We start from the raw sequence: 18,315 nt of genomic DNA on the forward strand, positions 1-18,315 counted from the left end.
ATAGTATTTAAAGCAATTGGTGTGATGACTAATTAGCTAATATTTGAAATTTTAAAGCACTACATAGCTGCTAAGTACTACTACTAAATTAAGCTAACTCTCAGTAAAGGCAGACAGCCTGATCTTCACTGCTTGTTGACACAAGACCAATTATAAATAACAAGTTCCATAAAGTCTAAAATACGTCATACATGGAAAAATTAATGAAAATTCAGATTAATAAGATGGTACATAATCATCATTCAATATTAAAATTTATTTGATTTCAGACTTTTAATCAGCAATGTCTACAGTAATTTCCCATTCTATATGCACTATACAGGTAATAAAGCACAGATGCCTTTTTGAGTGAAAAATAAGGCCTGTGTTAGCCTTGTGCCATCATGCTAATGTTGATATTGCTAACTTCTGAATCAAGAGACCTGTTCATCAGCTCATGGAGGTCCAGCTAGGTTTGCTGTTCTTCCTACTCCAGCTGTAAGATTGTAACAGAATCTCATTTTTAGTCACCTCCTAACTGCAAACCTAATCCATTAATGACCACTCTCTTTCCATTTGGCTCTTCCCAGATTGCACCAGAAGCTCAGTTATCCTGTAGTCAATTAGCATATGCAAATCTTTCTCTGCCACTTTCTTTCCCATCTTGTGCTGCATTTTTTCCTAGGGAACAGCCATTTCCACTAAAGGCAGAAACCTTCAGCCATTAAAAATTTAGTCTGTTTTTATTATTCCTGCCCTCACACTCCCTGTATGGGAAGAATTGGACATTATCTCTACCTTGACAATGCCTCCTTGTTTCGTGCCAGCAGAGAATTTCATAAGTCAGCTCCAACCTTCTACACCCAAGGCATTAAGGAAAATGTTAAGAAAGATCAGTCCCAAGCTGGTCTGTTAGGATTTCCACCAAGCTTCCACCAAACTGGCAGAACCTGTGCCATCTCCCTGGTCCCTGCCTACCTTCCTACCAGCTTCCTCAGCTTAAGAAAGAAGGTGCAGTCTAGCTCACCCTTTCTATACGTCTAAAAAGAAAGAAGAGAAAGGAACATGAACTGAAGAAGTCTCACTCTTGACTCCTATAGTAGTCTATCGTTGCTATCCTAGCATTTCACTCCTGCTAGAGCAGTTTAGCAAATGAAATCTGAACATTTAAAGTTAGTCTACTTTATGCAGACATTCCTTGTCATGATCAGGGATATAGTCCAGTTTTTCTAATTCCAGAATCATATAAAACAAGAACAGTTACTCTATGCCCAGCTTCAGGAATGCAGAGGTAAGTATAGGTTCTTCATAAAGTTTCAACCAAAACATTACCTACTGTGTTTCAAAAAACATGGGGAATTATTCCTTTTCAACTGACTAAACAATTACTGGTATTTATTGTCTCTATTTTGACAGAACTGGTTTAACACATTCTTAAAAAAATACACAACTTATTCTTTTTGATCATCACAAGTGTCATCAGCCTACCACAAATATTGTTTTAAATAACTCTGCACCACAAAGAAACATGATCCCCTAAACGTTGAATCAATGTATTTGCTAAGGAGGTGTGTATCAAGTCAAGCCATCTCAACGTACAACTGATCCCCCAGTGGGAAGCAAACAAACAAACAAGAAAACAGAATATCTCACCTTTGAAATGCCAGTTCATACAGCTCCACAAGCCCAGTTCTTCTCTAGCAGTTACCCCTGAGAGGCAGCTGCTGCAGGCACAGAACTGCTCTTGCAAATGGCCTTGTCTACAGCTCTAAGCAAGGGTGTTTGCTGCTCACACAGTCACCAGGGACCCCACAACGCTCCCCACCAAGACAGGAACAACCAGGCACTTCCTCCTCTCCTTTTCCTTCTTGTTTTTAAAGCCACACACAACCCCTTTCTCTTCCTCTCCCTCTGGGAAGCTGGATTATTTTATGATGGCAAGTGGTCATTCTTTCCCTGATCCTCCCTGACATCAACACAACTGTTGTGTTTCAGAAGAATGTGGGTAAAACTGCTCTGTAGGGGCAAATTCTGTCCCTTGTAAGAAAAATCCCCTCCCTTAAGACAAATAATTTTTATTGAAAAATCACATTTTGCCTGAAGGCATCCTGGTTTTTTAAGTCTTATTCTTTCCTTCCCAGAAAAACATTGAATCAGCCAAATGGCTCTTGCTGCCCCTCCACTGGAAGGAAGGAAAGTAACACCCAGAGGATAAAATACAGAAGGAAAAGCATGACTGGTGAAAAAGAAGTGGTAGCACTGACCTCTTGACTCAAGGGCAGTGTAGGGAGGAAGGCAGCTCAGAGTGGGAGGGAAGTGGCAGAGGGAGAATAGTTTGCATATGTGTGGACACACTTGCAGATACTGATTTACCAAAGCCTAGTGAGGAGGCGTCAGCCTCCCTGTTGGCACCAGTTTGTGCAGCCTGCCTTCCTGCATCTTGTGGAACAGCCACACAGCAGCATGGCTCAGCAGCCTCCCACCAGTCTGGGAAAGGGCATTGCCTGTCCTCAAGAAATGCATCAGCATCTACATCTTCACATGGGAAGGGGCCAGTACAATTGGAGAACACTGCACTGCATGTGCTATTTGCAGTGAATGTGCAACACTGCTTATAAGCTTACATAAGGAACAGGATCTGATCCTGCATTTGTTCCATGTCTGTAGCTCCTGGAGACTTGTATGCAGACTGACTCTAAAGCTACAAGCTTGTTTTCTCTGCAAAAGGGAAAAACAATTAGAAAACCTTTGTATTCTTTGCACTTAAAAGGGCAGGTCCCCTTACACCAGATACTGCTCTTTCAGCAGATCTTTGTGGGTGGAGATTTCATATCAGCATGTCTGCCAATTCCTGCCAGAGTTTCATCCAAGCCACAATATATAGAGTCAACATTAATTAGCATTAATTATTATTTATAAGAAGCAATATTATCTGCATTGCTATCATTCACACTTATTTTTATGCCTTACATAGGGTACATATACATGGTATCTCATTGTTCAAATAGAACAAGGTCCCATGGAATCTGCAGACTAAAGCACACCATTACCATCCTTAAACCATTTTGAAGATGTAATTGTAAAAGCCAGGAGATCCCCTTTTCTGTGCTCCCATCAATTTGCCTTCTACTTTCCGTTCATAGCAAGGTCAAGATTTTTCTTCTCTTTTTTCCCCCTCACAAACAGGAAAGTATAATAAAAAAACCCAAACAAACAATTGCCTAGAGATCATAAAACCATTTTCTTTCTAACCAGAAAAACAGAAAAGAACCAACACAAGAAGAGCATTCCCCCACACCATTTGGAACCATCTAAACACAGTGTTTACAGTTCAAAACTTTCAAGCGAGCCTTCTGCACTTCACCAGAATGAACTGGTTTTATACTACAGAGAAAACATGCTCAATGAATTTATGTAAAATTTATTCCTCTATTTATTTTGTTGGCACAAGCAGGAACTTTCTTAAGCACCACTTAATTCTGCTTCAAATCTTGTCTCCAAAACCAGAATTGTCCTGTATGAAGTGGAGTTGTGTTAAGCAATGGGGGTGATTTTATTTAGCTCCCATAAAAGTGAGAAAAATTGCAAATATTACAAAATTCAATTTAAAACAGTTAATTAGCCCAGATAGCTATTATTAGTACCATAGAAGTTATTAGTATTGTTGATAATAACTGCTCATAAATAATGATTAGCATACATTAAATTTAGTTAGAAGAACTTATGAGCATTAGCAAATCCTATAATGAGCATGGTCCATATTCTCCTTCTAATGAAATCTGCTTTGCTTCCAGTTTAAATAATATTTTTTACCACTTTGTTTCTTGCTTATTTTGTTGCTGGATGCAATACACAATAGCAAAGGCACCAAGATTAGTTCAGTAAATTCAATTTAGAAAGCCACTTTTACATAGGCCAAATTTAATGAAAATACTCTTCAGTATGTTAAAGTGAATCCCCTTAGCCAATCCAGGCTGGTTGGAGAAACTACTAATAATCAGCTGGAACGGCTGAGTCAAAATTATGAATGAGATGGAAACACTGAACACATTATATGTGCTCCCATTGCTTATACTCTATTTGAGATTGTTGCAATCACAAATTATGCACTGCTCTGAAACACTGCATACTTTGACCAATATGAATTGCAACATTTTGCTGAGGAGTCACAACATGTTGTGTCACACTGCATACACCTTTCAGCCAGAAGTATGAACTGAAAAGAGCAGGAAAACCTTGCATTGCCATTTGCTGTTGAAAGCCAACCTCCATCTGAAAACATTTGTGAGTAGTTTGATTTCTATTGAAATGTACATTTTATTTGCTTTACTAAGAAATCAGACTAGGCTTATTTAAATTTCCAGATACATAAGAAAAACAACTTTAAAACCAGATATTGTTGGCAATAGATTATTTTCTAATTTTCCCCATTGTTCACACATGCATTGAATTAATTTGGTCCACAAGTTATCTAATCAGAGGAAAGAAACCACACCATTTTGCTTATACAAACAGCAAGTATGCACATTATAGACATTATAAAAGGGTTCTTTGGTTGTTGTTGATTTTTAGTTAAAATAATTCATGAATAATTTGTATTGAAAGGCACCTGGGAATACTGTTTACAGCACATGGGCAATTAATACACAGAAAAATATTTGCAGAAATTAATCATTATGATTGTCTTGTTTCAATCAGTTTTCTAACTCTGAAATGTTGTACTCTTGGTCATTTATACGAAAAGACAGGAAGAATGCTTCCAGGATTATACAAACATTCTGGATGGGGGAAAAAAAAGTTTGATCTTCCTTGTATCTATAACCAGTAATTATCATGCCATTATATTTATACCAACAGTCAAGCACTTTGCTGGCATAAACAGACACACCTCTTTCAGCAGCAGGGTTGCAATCACACATGCTGGTAGCTATCTTCATCCAAAGTGCACTGACAGTTAAATGCGAAGAATGTATAAATTATTGTCCAGATCTTTAGCTGGTTCATCACACAACACTTCGCTGAAGTTAATAATGCTGTACCATCTGATAAAACATGCCATTATTCACAGCTTAATTAAATTGCGCATGGAAAGTTAACAGAAGGAGGTAATCAACCAATGCAACACAAACAACACAAAACTCAATGCGGCAAGCTTAAGCTGGCTCTGTTAAGCAACACATCAGTAATGGTGGAAAGAACACTTTTGGAAAGCACTCAGTGTCAATAAAGACATCCCTTTTAGTATTGATGAAGCAAGGCAGCTATCAGGACACATAAAAACACATCTTAACTCACCTTTTCCTGGAGCAAGCACTAATGTTCAAGCACTTCGCAGAAAGATGTTACAAAATAGCCTGATGGGAAACATTCTTCCGCACAAGTCATAGCAGAAAGGACTATAAGCTAGTGTCAGCCAGGTAAAGGAAGAAAATATCTGCAATGCTTGAGGTGGAACACAGTGTTCAGCTTTTAAGCAGCAAATAAAATTTGAGGGGCAATCCCTCTCACCTTACACAATGTTTTGTCTAGCTCAGCATGCTAAATCCTATATTAATGTCAGGATGAAGTTTGATTTAATGATGAAAGTAACTTTTCTTTTCACAATCAATTGCCTTACATAAATAATCTCTTCATAAATAATCTTAATAAATGAGCAGAGTATCTTAAGCATTAAAAACCAAGGAACCTCCATTTTAGGTACTTCATAGGAGAAGACAGACCAACTGAAATTGACCTTAAGTGCTTTTCACAGCTCTGTAATACATCCCAGGTGGTCACCTGGGAAGACTTAGACTTCCTTTCAGCTGACAGAAATAAGTACTACAGGGTGAAAATCACTTCATCAACTACAGTCACCTGTTTTGGGATGAGGTTATAACAATTCCCTGGTGTGACAACCTGTGCAGGCATTTAAAATATCAGGCAGCAGCACTAAGAACCCACTATCTGCAAAGCAGAATCTACATACTTAGAAATCTTTAAAGGTACAAATTTTCAGTCCAAACTGACTATTATATATTTGGTTCTTTGGCTTTATTTTCTCATTGCCTGTGAAATTATCAGTGTTCTCCACTGTTTAAAATAAAATCACTCTTTCTAGTGCTATAACTTTTGAACACTTTAATAACTTAGCCAATAGTTTACTTGTAACAAACTGAAATGATGTTTATAAAAAAAAAATTAGGCTGCATCAAATCTTACCTCTGAAAAGGAAGACTCAAAATATGCAGAAAAAGACTGTTTTCCTGCAATTTTCTTGAGCAAAACTCTTCAGCTTCACTGGGACAGAAACCCAGCCAATACACCCTCAAAAATACACTGCTGAAGGGAACAACAGTGCTGCTCTTTCCTGTCAAGAGCAGATGGGAGCAATAATACTTTATCAAAGCTTCAAGGTATCAAATGAACACAAATATTCATTTAAGTTACATTTTGCACTTGCAAATTAAAAAGAGCCAGGACATGCCCTCAAGAAGCTGGCATGGGATTGTCCGCACTATTTAACTAGTAATAAGCCTCCTGACAAGGGCTGTCCCTCTAACCCAGCACTTTCTCATGCCACACAGAAGCCTTTGGTCAGGAGATAACACAGATGAAGAACAGTTCCCTCTAGACAGCACAGATGAGGCCACTTCTTTTTAAGGAAGAGAATTTAGCCATGCTGAAGCCTTCAGGGGAAGGACTGGGTGCTGGCCTGTTTTTATTCGAGCTAAGGTAGCCCTAAAGACCAATGGGACATTGTGGGCACCTTTGAGTGCAAGATCAAGATTGTATCTGGAAGACTCACCATACCGTGGTGTTTCAAATACTAATGAATACATTCATGCACAAGAGCAATTTTCCCAAATTAATTAGGATTACTCCTATGTATAAAAGTATGCCAGCGTAGGTGTGTGCAGAAGAGGTCCTGGAATGTCAGTCATCATATACCCATCAGTTAAAGCACACTCATAAATATTTTTGTTTGAAAGATTGTACTAACCTTAATATAAAATACATGTTTTCTGGGTCTGATGACTCAAGAAGAACTTGCAAGTCTATACTTTAACTTACTCATCTTATATAAATAAACTTTCCCCTTGTGGGAGTCCTATGACATTAATAAATAGGGATCTTTCTCAACCAGACTCAGATTCTGTAAGAATCACTTAGGAACATTTAGACTAATTATTTGTTGCGAATTTTTCACTTGACTCTGTCTCTTCAATCAAGAAGCACGGCACTATTTCTTTCAGCAGCACAAGCCAGTATAATAGAATACTCTCATATCCAACACCATTTAATTAAAGTCTCAACTGGGAATAGTCATGGGTCTTGACAAAGTCTTGAAGGTTTGAATGCAGGCCCACTGGAGTGAAAGCCCCACCTATTCAGTTTGCCTCTGCACCTCACTGGAGCTATTTTCCTCATGTGGCCAAACTTTAATGATAGTACATTTAAAGGCCAAACTAGGGGTAAGAGGGTACTGGGTGTTACACCCTGCCTTCAAAATAAACTCTATCCAAGTCACCAAGATTTACTCACAGAGATGACTGTTTTTTAAAGTAGCACTGGAGTAGGCCGTTTTCCCCACACCACTTAGATAACTCTTAAAAAAAATCTTTAATTTGTGTTGGGCCATGTTGAGTTTCTTGGCACTGACCGTGTGTCAGATGGAAAAGGTAAAAATGGACTGTCTTCCAAACCCTTATGGCATAAATAAATCAAGCTATGAATAAGAACTCTCATAAGTGATGAGTAAATATCTCCATTGCCTGATCCATCAATGTCAGGTGCCAGAGCTCATAAATGAATACTGAAGTCTGCAGATCTTTGAATCCCTTTGTGTATGTCATGCTCTGTTTCTCGTTCACAATCTCCTGTTCTTAACAGTTGCTAGAGATTTTCACTGGGGAAAAAAAAATAAAAGGAGAAAATATTTTGTACAGAAATTACAAGGAGAAAGAACTTTCAAACTGATGCACCCCAACCCCTTTAGGAATTACATACTGACGTTCAACCTTCACTTTTGCTTTATTTTTTTTTTTTTTTGTAATTTTTATTCCATGTAAAACAAAACAAAACCAAAATCAACCACAAAAAAAAAACCTCCACTCCTCAACCACCCCTAGCCATGAAAGACTGGAAAAGTATACTCCAAGAGACAAAATGTAGATGAAAGACAATCGCATCCAAAAGCACCATGGGAAACAAAAAGCCAGAGAACTCCCTAGCCTGAGGAAAGCTGTAGAGGTAAGCAGTCCAAAAAATTACACCAGCAGAAACAGTCAAATTGGAGATTGTTGGGCATCCTGAAAATTTTCTGCAGTCTAAATGGAACTGCTCTGCAATGTGTTTTCAGTTGGAGCTCTCTACTCCGACTTTCTCCTCATCTTCACCTCTTCATCTCAGCTTTGCTCCCTTTTCTTTTTCCTATGCTACATTTAACCTGCCTGATTCCCTCCCCCATATATTTCCAATGATTTATTTTTTACAGTAAAAATAAAAAGGTTCTGAAATGTCATTTCCATCATGAAAAAAATGTCAAAACCTCCCAATATTTTAAAAGGGAAAATGAACCATGTAAAAAGAAACCCTAAGCAGCATCTGGTGCCACAGTAGAAATTACGATCCTGGAAAAGTTAGGATCCTGTTTGTGCTAGACTCCCTCTGTGCACACATACTCACCCACTCCCTCCTCACAGTCCTGACTGACTTAGAGGGAAGGAGCCATTGCATTAAAGCAGATTTGGAGATGTTTAGTAAGACCTGGTCATAAGCAAACAAATCAGGACTGCTGACAGGTTTACAGGGCAGAAGATACTGGGTGTGACACACCAGAAAGTCACTTGCAGACATTAAACTGGCACAAATCTGTGGACTATGTTTTACTTACCAGTCTTGGGCTAACACCCAAGACTTTTCTCTCCTTGCAAAGGTATGACGTCAGGCACATGGCAGTTCTTGAGATTCTGTATAAGCCAGCATTGCCAGAGGCTCTGTGCAGGTGTGGTTAACAGTTATTTAATGATTCTTCACAATTGCATGTATCTGTCTGAACATAAATACAGTCTGATCATAATCTTTCTTTTCACACCATGAATTTGCCCTGGTGTTTCCACCCTTGCAGGTTCCCAAATGCCCAATGTCTGTTATTACAGACCTGAGATTCACTTCATCATTTTGAACCATTCACGAGCACTTTGCTGTCCTGTTGGCTCAGTAAGGTGAAGAGAATGAAGGCAGTGTATTTAGTACAAATGCTCCAGTTCTTCACTTAAATTCTGGATGTTTGGCTCCTTGATGACTCACGGGACTCTCCTCCCTTCTCCTTGTTTACGCAGTGATGACAAGTATTGTTAACTTTCTAAAAGCAAAATTATCAAAAAGTCCCCAGAACACTAGCAATTCCTGGGAGAAGCTCTCTGTCTTTCCTCTTTCTCAGCAGTTGCAGGAGCCTGAGCAGTTGCACAGTTCAATTAGTTAAAATAATTTTGAGTGATAGTTCAACTGTTTCTTTTCCAAAAGGTAATAGTTTTCCTAATTAGTCACTTGCTTTGATAAGGCACTGACTTTTACTCTAATCTAAATTAACAAGACTTTATCTACCTGCATCATTTAAACACACCCTACTTGCAAATCTGGTATGACTAAAAACCATGACAAGTGTTCGGTTTCATTTTACATTTGCTTCAAAGTGCCCCACTTGGAGGTTAATTATTAATCTACTAAAGTATATGTAAAGGTTCAGGGAAACAACAGGGTTAGTAGGTAGAGAAGTAGTGGAGGAATTAGGAAACCCATGTTCCATTCCCATCTTAGATCGTGTAAGTTTGGCCGAGACATTCAAACCCTGTGAACCTTTACTTAGAGAACCAAAATAGCAACACTCTGCACAGAGCACTCTGACATCCGTAGGGAAGAAATTTCATGGGTGTGAGGCAACAGGATGTTTATTCACACCTTAAAGAGACTGAAACTCAGCTAATCCCTTAAGAACTCACCTAGGAACTGGAAATCAAATACACAGTGCATGCAACTTAACAATTAATGATTTTATTACAGCTGCAGCAACAGAAGGACCAGCTCTCCAAGTATTTGCTACGTTTCTCTCAAAGGTGGTGAAAACATGCTCGATTTTTAGAACCAGTTTGCAGGACATGAATCCCCATCCCTCACCCCCCAAGGAGTGGATGTACCCTCGGTATAACTCTGCTCTCTGTTCCAGGAGTAAGACAGCAGCAGCATGGACCAGATTTTCAAAGATACCAATGGTTCTGGAGCTGTCCAGGGGGGCTGCAGAGAACGAAAACAAAACACAGCAAATGGAGGACAGAAAATGCACCAGAGAGGTACAATTTAGGGGTAATACTGCCAAATCCTGCCTACCACAGCAAAGTCTGACTGTCAACAGCCTGCTCCCAAATAGCTCCATTATAATGCACTTCACTTGGTCTTGGAAAAACATAAAAATCAGGAAGGTTTTCACACCATTATTTATTCATAGATTTGGCTAATGCCTATATAAATCACGGGATTCCACCCAAAAATAGCTTTTTGAAAACAAAGAAACAACTAAAGAAATCCAACCCAGAAGTAAGAATGTTAAATACTTATTGCTGTTCAACTGGAATTTATTGGCAAGGTGATTAATTTGTTGATCCACAGTGCTATAAATAGTACTCGAACTTTGTTGAATTGAAACATATTCTTCATATCTCAAGTCACTGTTTACTCATGTAAAATATATGTGGGTTTGAGTTGGCTTAGGTGTACTTCAGCAAGGGCTAGCAAAGTTCAGTGAGTCTCCATCACATATTCAAAGTCCTTCATCCCTCAGTTAATTTTGCTGTAATTCTCTTCTTACAAGGTTGTTCACTTTCCTCCATCAATGCATGGACTTGAAGGCAGTGAGAGGCTATTGTAACAGCTCAGCTGGTGTTTCCTCATATCACGGGCCAGTGATAGCAAGCCTCTGGCATCAATACCAAGTTTGATGCCAACAGATATTTGGTCCGGCACCAGCAAAAACAAGCTATGATGGTTTCTTTTTAAGTTTGTTTGGCACCAGTAGCAAAAACCATTCACTATGCTTGGCAGAGAGCCACAGAATTTCACCAAATGGCTTCTGCATCATAACTTCATAACAAGCATAACACAGCGTAACTTCTAATTGCGGTGGAGCCTGCCCCTTAGCAAGCAATTCTCTCCTGGCAATTATGTATCCAGGATTATCAATACATGTGCTGCTTTCCAATACCAGTTTCTTCCTTACTGTAAGAAAAATTTCCTTGAAGAGATCCACAAGTCCCTAAGTCCATCACCATGTGGATTTTGTCTCTCGTGGTGCAGTTACATGAAACCCTGTAATCAGCCATGAGAAAAGCCTTTGGGGACAGTTACTGAATTAAGTCATCACAAAATATGTTGTAAATACTGTGTTGATTTAACCTCACCCTGCACTCTTTTATGTCACGTATTTCTCAGACTGCAAACCTGCAATATATTCCAGAGAGGTTCATCTTATGCCAGTGTGGAACCTCATTCAAGCCCTGGAGGCTTAACACAGCACTAGTAAAAAGCGAGAATTAGCTATAAATTATCTGAGTCTCGAGACAGAGCAATCTCCATTTTGACAGCTCCTTGCTAAATAGTACAGCACTTTCCAGTGAGGCCTTGTGGTGGATACCTCAGTGGACACAGCCCAGGACAAGGGCTCCAGAGAGCTCAGTTCTACAGACAGGGCTGCAACTGACTTACCAAATTATTTTCAGCAGGACTCGCCATCATTCCTTGTTGCCTGTAAAATGGGAGAGCTCTGAGATTTGTCGGTGAAAAGGATGGTGTAAGAATCTGGATTTTTTTCTCCAGTACTAAGCATTAATAACAAGAACAATAATGTCACTTCCTTCACAGGAGAAAATCTGTGCCTGCCCATTCTGTCACAATCCATGGCTCTGAAAAAAAAAAAATTTGCTTAGATGCAGACATTTTTTATGGAACATGAAGTGGGCATAGGGAGGAAGTGATACCAAGCTCTCAGCATGGGAAAATTTCATTCTGAGTAATGTCTCCCAAGAAAATAAAGACTGCATGAAACAAAGTTGAAATGGAACTCCCCATTGTAAATTCAGCTCTTAGTACCTGCCAAAGACACGAGAAAATCTCTACCCACAGGGAATGGATGTTCTTCTGAAAAAGTGCCAGTCTTTCCCAATGAGGGAATTCACGCAGACATGCATTCTGCTTCAATGATCAAACTCTTCCTCTCAAGGTCTAAAGGAATTTCCACTAACCTCCTTTCCTACGGCTTGGTCTCTAGCTGGATTTCCTTCAACTACAAAAATATACATAGTGCAATTAGCCAGCCCTCACAGACTGTAGCTCATTTATGCATGCTAGGCACATCTCCTGCTGCGAGCAGCCCATCCAGAGCGAGCTCTTTGAACTGCTCCATTGTTTCTCACGTCGTTGTGTATTGCATTGTCCAGGCTGATCGCTCCTGGCAAGGCAGTGCACTCCTGCAGCTTGCCACAGGAGGAGAAGGGATGATGGAGCACTTTGTCCAGCTGCTGTGCTGCACATCTCAGGTGCACAAATAAGCTTGCCTGCCCCTAACTATAGGACTTTCCAGACACCACAGAGACTTTTACTGACCAGTTGTTCTTATATGACCTTACTTGGAAACCCCCCTCTCTATTCTATAGTTAGTGGTCTGGAGAGACAGAAGGCAGAAAAGAGAAGTAACAAAGAACTGAGTGAAAAAAAGAAAAAAACTAGAAGAAATAATTTTTAAAAAGAATTTGAACCAAGAACATATCGTGACACAGCTTTGAATGATGTTTGCTGAACTAAAAAACACATATCTCCATGGTTTAAAATACCATGGAGACAACATGGATCAACCAAAAATACACTCACAACCACCAGACAGCAAAGCATTTTTCTACATTTAGTAAGGAATATTTTTGTAATTGGTAGCTTGAGCAAATTGCAAAGGACTGTACAACCTCATTTCCAAGTACCCATTGGCAGACTATTTCTGAATTAAATGAGTGAAATACTACAAAAAATGGGAAGCAAAGCTGATCGCGTGATTTTCAAGTGACCATTCACGTTTCGCCGTTTGTCTTTGACTGGATACTGTTTTGGGTAGGAAAAGAGGGGATTGTACATCAAAAAAAGTCCTGCTCTGCTGATCTAAAGAGGAAGAGACATTTCATTTTAGAACAAAGAATTAGATTTTTTTTACCTTGCTTCACTGGAGGTTTTTGGAGGTTTTTCTTGGGGTGATGGGGGTGGGGTGTTTGGCTTTGCTATAATACAGCACATCAAAGTGCTTTTGATGTGAAGTTTACTTAACAGAATCAGTTTTTCCGATGATTGTGTTAATCTTTATAAACCTGAAGGCGATACTGTGCCTTTTTAAAAACTATAGCAGGAAAAGACTTGAGGTTACATATACTCTCAGTGGTGAGAGATGGGAGTAGTTGGATTATTTCACCACTTCTTACAACTTTGCTTGTGTTTCATTAGCAGCACTAGCAATGGGCTTGATATTGCTCTCACTCAGGCCAGGAAGGCTCTGTTTAAACCCAGCACAGACCTTTCATAAGCACCTTTCATATATTTTCTCAGGTCAGAGCCACCAGAGATTTCAAGGTAGAGTTTACAACAGGCACTGGCTCAGAGATAGCAAAGGGGCCTTGAGCCACAACAAGAATCAGTGCTGATCTCAGAAAGGTTCCCTGCTCCCACCCATTAATAGCTATCTTTGTATTATTTTGAGTACAAGCTTCTGTCCCCTCTTGAATCTTGTAAAACCAGCTTTGCCATCCACTCCTAGTTTTGAAGTATGGCTGTGAAAAAGCTTCTGTTATGTCTGACGTGTTTACCTACAGCATTTGAATGACTTTTTAAGTTCTTTGAATAAAGATAAGAGACAATGTGTACATTTTCCACACAAATAGTGGAACGGTAATAAAATAAACATCAAAGGCAAGCTAGCAAATCATCGCTACTTCACTGCTATTTACAACAAAAGCAGGAAGAGGAACAAACCTACCCTTGCCATTGGCATCATCATAGAAAATATGAGTTTTGGAAGGAATTATACCTTTTTCCCATACCCTTAAACACAAACATTGGCACCTACAGCTAAGACAACACTTTACTGAAGGATTTCAGTTTACATCACATGGAGACAACAACAACAATGAACCAAGAGAGGTCTCCCTCCTCTTATTTTTGTCTTTCTGAATTGCCTGTTTTCTCAAGTGGTACAGCTTTTGTGAGAACAGCAAGACATCCAGTGTATTATTATTTCTATTAAAGTTTTCAAGAGGGGGACATAAGAACCTCTCACTCTTCAGTATTTACCATGTAAACTCATGCAGACTGAAGAAATGGCAAAGCTTTGAAACAAAATACAGGTGTGGGGGGGGGAACATATATTCTGTTCAAGAGAGATCAAGATAGAAAGTAGGGCTGTTTGTTTCTCCTCTTAGTCTTTTAAACCTGCATTTTTTTCATCTTCCTCTCCAATACTTCTTGAGAGCCAGACCACAGTGGAATAGTTCTAACCAGAGTGACTCTGCATTATGTATTTATTCTAAACTAAGGTCTGATTTAGAAAGACTGCTTTTGGAAAATATGGAGCAATCCAACTCTTACTCCAGGACACAAAATTCAAAGCATACATATGAGAAATAAAACATAAGCACCACACTGGATTTCTGCTGACGTTACTGTTATTGTTTTGCAGACACCAGCGCTACTGCCATATGAAGTGAAATGGAATTTTGCAATGGACTCTGAACAGTGAGCAGAACAGGGAGTTTTCAGAGAAGCTGCTGCCAGCTAGCTCTCGTCATTGAGTTCTTCTACCTAGCATAATGTTGAAGGAGGAAAAAAAAAAAACCTCTGAAGGAGGGCAAGACCCTGACAACTTAAACCTAAAAAGAAACCCAAAAAGGATGACTAATTTTTTTAAAGAAGAAGAATGTCTAGGTAAAATTGCAGAATACATAGTCCTAAGTTTTATGAGAAATTTACAGACTCGCAGTGATTTTAAAAATGTTAAAGTTACCATTAAAAACACCCGAACCCAAAACCTACACAATAAAAGATTTTACTAGAGAGTGGCAGTTGTAAGAGAGAGGTTACAAACACACCACCCAGAAGAGCTTAAGCAATGCTACTACAGAAACAGTAGCACACGTAAAACTGAGGTTAAGGCTTTGACTAACTCTCTCATAGCAAAACTCCAAAGCATTGCCTACCTGTTCCCATTCTACCTCTGCACCAGGTGTGCTTATGACAGAAGGAAAGAGAAGACCAGGACTGAAACAGTTTTGTCAGGCTACATAAATCATTAAGAATTCACAACTGCAAAGCCATGTATTATTTTCCAACAGGTTGTTGAGCTGTCATATTACAACTTGTTGCTTTGTACGGCGCTATTAAAATAAATCACTGCACGTAACAGGTTCAGCTCTGCCACCTATAAGTCATTCTGGATTTTACACCTGGGAGGCGGGCCGGCTCTGCTTAGTCGCGCCGAACTGCGGCTTCGTTCGAAATACCCGGGGAAGGGGAGGGACCTGGCAGGAGAAAATACAAACAAGTTTCGTAAAATAACTTTCCAACAAGACCTCGCTGTCATCTTGGCTAATTATGGCTCTGATACGGCTTATTAGGGCATACCCACCTTTGCTACCTTGCTTCTCCACCCACCACCCTTTCAGATCTTTGTCCTGGCTCCGCCTCTCGCCGGCGTTATAATGGGCTGGTCTGAAAGTGGTGGAGAGACACACAACCACAGGGGAAGGGAGAGATAATGACAATAACACTAATAACCCTAATAACCCGTCTACTGCCCGCCACGCAGCGAGGAGCCAGCCCGGCGTCCCGGCACTGACAGGGCTCGAAGCCGGAGAGAGCGGAGTATCCCCGACGGCCCTCGAGAGCTTCTCCCCGCGCCCGGGGAGCGCCGAACGGCAGCAGCGGCAGCGCCCCCGAGGAGCACCGAGCCCGGGCGGACGCGGAGAAGTGCCGGCTCCGGCAGCCGCCCGCCCGCCCTCTACTCGCACCGGCTCCACGGGGACCTCCTCGCCCCTCTCCTTCGGCCCCATGGAGCAGCGAGAGTAAAGAGCGAGAAGGACAAAAAGGGGGCGATAGGAGAGCGAGCACCCCAGTGGGGAAGAAGGAGGTGGAAGCCCGGAGGAATCGCCCGGTCCCGAAGGCGGCAGGGCACCGCAGTCCGTCCTCGGCGCCCACCGGCCGCGAAGGGGCCGGCCCGTGCTAGCGACTCGGGTACCGAGCGGGGCTGAGGCGGGCGCCTGCCGCCGCGGAGCTGTCCAAGCCGGCGAGGGGACAGAAAGCCGCTGGGTCGCCTGGCTGCCTCCCGCCTCCCTTGAGGCCGCGCCGAGGGGCGGGGGTCGCGCCCGCCCAGCGGAGCCGCGGGGTGCGGGGGGGCCGGCGGCGCCGCCATGAAGCTGGAAGTGTTCTCGCAGCACTATGAGGACAAGCTGAGCACCGGCAGCGACCAGGAAGGCAGCGGCTCGCTCTCCCCCGCTCCGGCGGAGAGCGAGCTGGGCTCGGACGGTGACTGCGCGGCCAACAGCCCGGGCGGCGGGGCCGGGCGGCCGGGGCATCCCCCGCCGCCGCCCCCCACGCCGCAGCCTCCGCCGCCGCCGCCTGCCGAGAGCGCCAAGGGGAAACCCTACACGCGGCGCCCGAAACCGCCCTACTCCTACATCGCGCTCATCGCCATGGCCATCCGCGACTCGGCCGGCGGCCGCCTGACCCTGGCCGAGATCAATGACTACCTGATGAGCCGCTTCCCCTTCTTCCGCGGCGCCTACACCGGCTGGCGCAACTCGGTGCGCCACAACCTCTCCCTCAACGACTGCTTCGTCAAGGTGCTGCGCGACCCGGCGCGGCCCTGGGGCAAGGACAACTACTGGATGCTGAACCCCAGCAGCGAGTACACCTTCGCCGACGGCGTCTTCCGCCGCCGCCGCAAGCGCCTCAGCCGCGCCGCCCCGCCGCCGCAGCCCGCCCGCCCCGCCGCCGGCGTCCCGCCGCAAGTGCCGCAGGAGGCGGCCGGAGCGGGCGCCGCGTCCCCCGGCGCTTCCCCGCGGTGCTGCTGCGCCTCCTCGCCCTGTCACTGCGCGCCGGGAGCCAAGGAGGCAGCGGCGGGGGGCGGCGGGGCGAGGCCGGCGGGCGGCGGCGCTGCCAAGTTCTCCAGCTCCTTCGCCATCGAGAGCCTCCTGCAGCGGCCGGCAGGACCCCGCGCCGCCCCGCAGCCGCCGCCGACCCCGCACGGCCGCCTCCTGTGGCCGGCACCGCCCGCGGCCCCGCACCTGCTGCCCGGGCCGTACCCGCTGCTGCCCTACCCACCTGCCGCGCAGCCCCCGCCCGCCGCCGCCCTCTACGGCGGGGGCCTCCTGCAGCTCTGCGCCTACGGGCTGGGAGAGCCCTCGCCGCCGCCGCTGCTGCTGGGGGGCGGGCGGCCCGCGCTGGCCCCGGGGGAGGCGGTGTCGCTGGCGGAGCGGCCGCGGGCGCCGCTGTTCCACGGCGGAATCCCCAAGGGCGGGCGGGGGCCGCCGCCCGGCTCCCCGCTGTACGCGCCCCTCCGGCTGGCCGGGCCGCTGCCGCCGGCGGCGGGGGGCTCGGCCCCGTTCCAGCCGTACGCCGTGGAGACCCCGCTGGCTTAATGGAGCCCCCCTCCTCCCCTGCAAGGGACCTGCCCGGGGAGGCGTGGAGGGGGAAAGGAGGAGGCTCTGGATCCCGCACTTTAAACTTCAGAGGCGACCACAGCCTCCAAGCAAAAGCCTCGGTGACTGTGCCTTAGTGAAATGACAGTGAGTTTAACTTAAGCCAAAAAAAAAAAAAAAAAAAAAAAAAGGAAAAAATAGGAAAAAATCAAACTGTCGGTTTGGACATAGCCATGAGCCTCAAGTGCTTCTTACTGTTCGTTGAGACTACTTGACTTAAGCCAGTCCCTCGCCATATCTCCTTTCTATGCCCCTCTCTTGTCCCCACATCTCCTGCTACCGAAGCCTGGGGCAGCAGGGCGGGGGTGCCCCGCGGAGGGGCGCGGTGGCGGCCGCTGGGGGATGCGCTGTGCGCTTGGGAGGGCGGGGAGGAGGGAGGGGGCCGGGAACAGCAGCGAGAGAGTAGGGGAGGGGGCCAGGGTCTGCTGAGGAGCCGTAGGTCTGTACTGCAAAGCAATGCATCACTGTGCCAAAAGAAACCTTTTCTCCTGTCCGGCAACTGGCATTTCCTGGGAAGGGAGGATATTAAATTATTTATAAAAGTAGTGTTTTTAACACAAAGAGAGTGCAGCTTTTT

General features: G+C 43.7%; 1 protein-coding gene across 1 annotated transcript; it reads left to right on the forward strand.

Annotated features, from left to right (window-relative positions):
* Nucleotides 1-15,701: 15,701 nt before the first annotated feature.
* FOXQ1 (forkhead box Q1) lies at nucleotides 15,702-17,878 on the forward strand. Its single transcript, XM_054648872.2, has one exon. It carries the CDS (start codon nucleotides 16,449-16,451, stop codon nucleotides 17,676-17,678), a length of 1,230 nt encoding a protein of 409 aa, XP_054504847.2. The 5' UTR covers nucleotides 15,702-16,448; the 3' UTR covers nucleotides 17,679-17,878.
* Nucleotides 17,879-18,315: the final 437 nt, after the last annotated feature.

This window comes from Agelaius phoeniceus, chromosome 1 (genome assembly GCF_051311805.1).
Source record: "Agelaius phoeniceus isolate bAgePho1 chromosome 1, bAgePho1.hap1, whole genome shotgun sequence".
Taxonomy (NCBI): Eukaryota; Metazoa; Chordata; class Aves; order Passeriformes; family Icteridae; genus Agelaius; species Agelaius phoeniceus.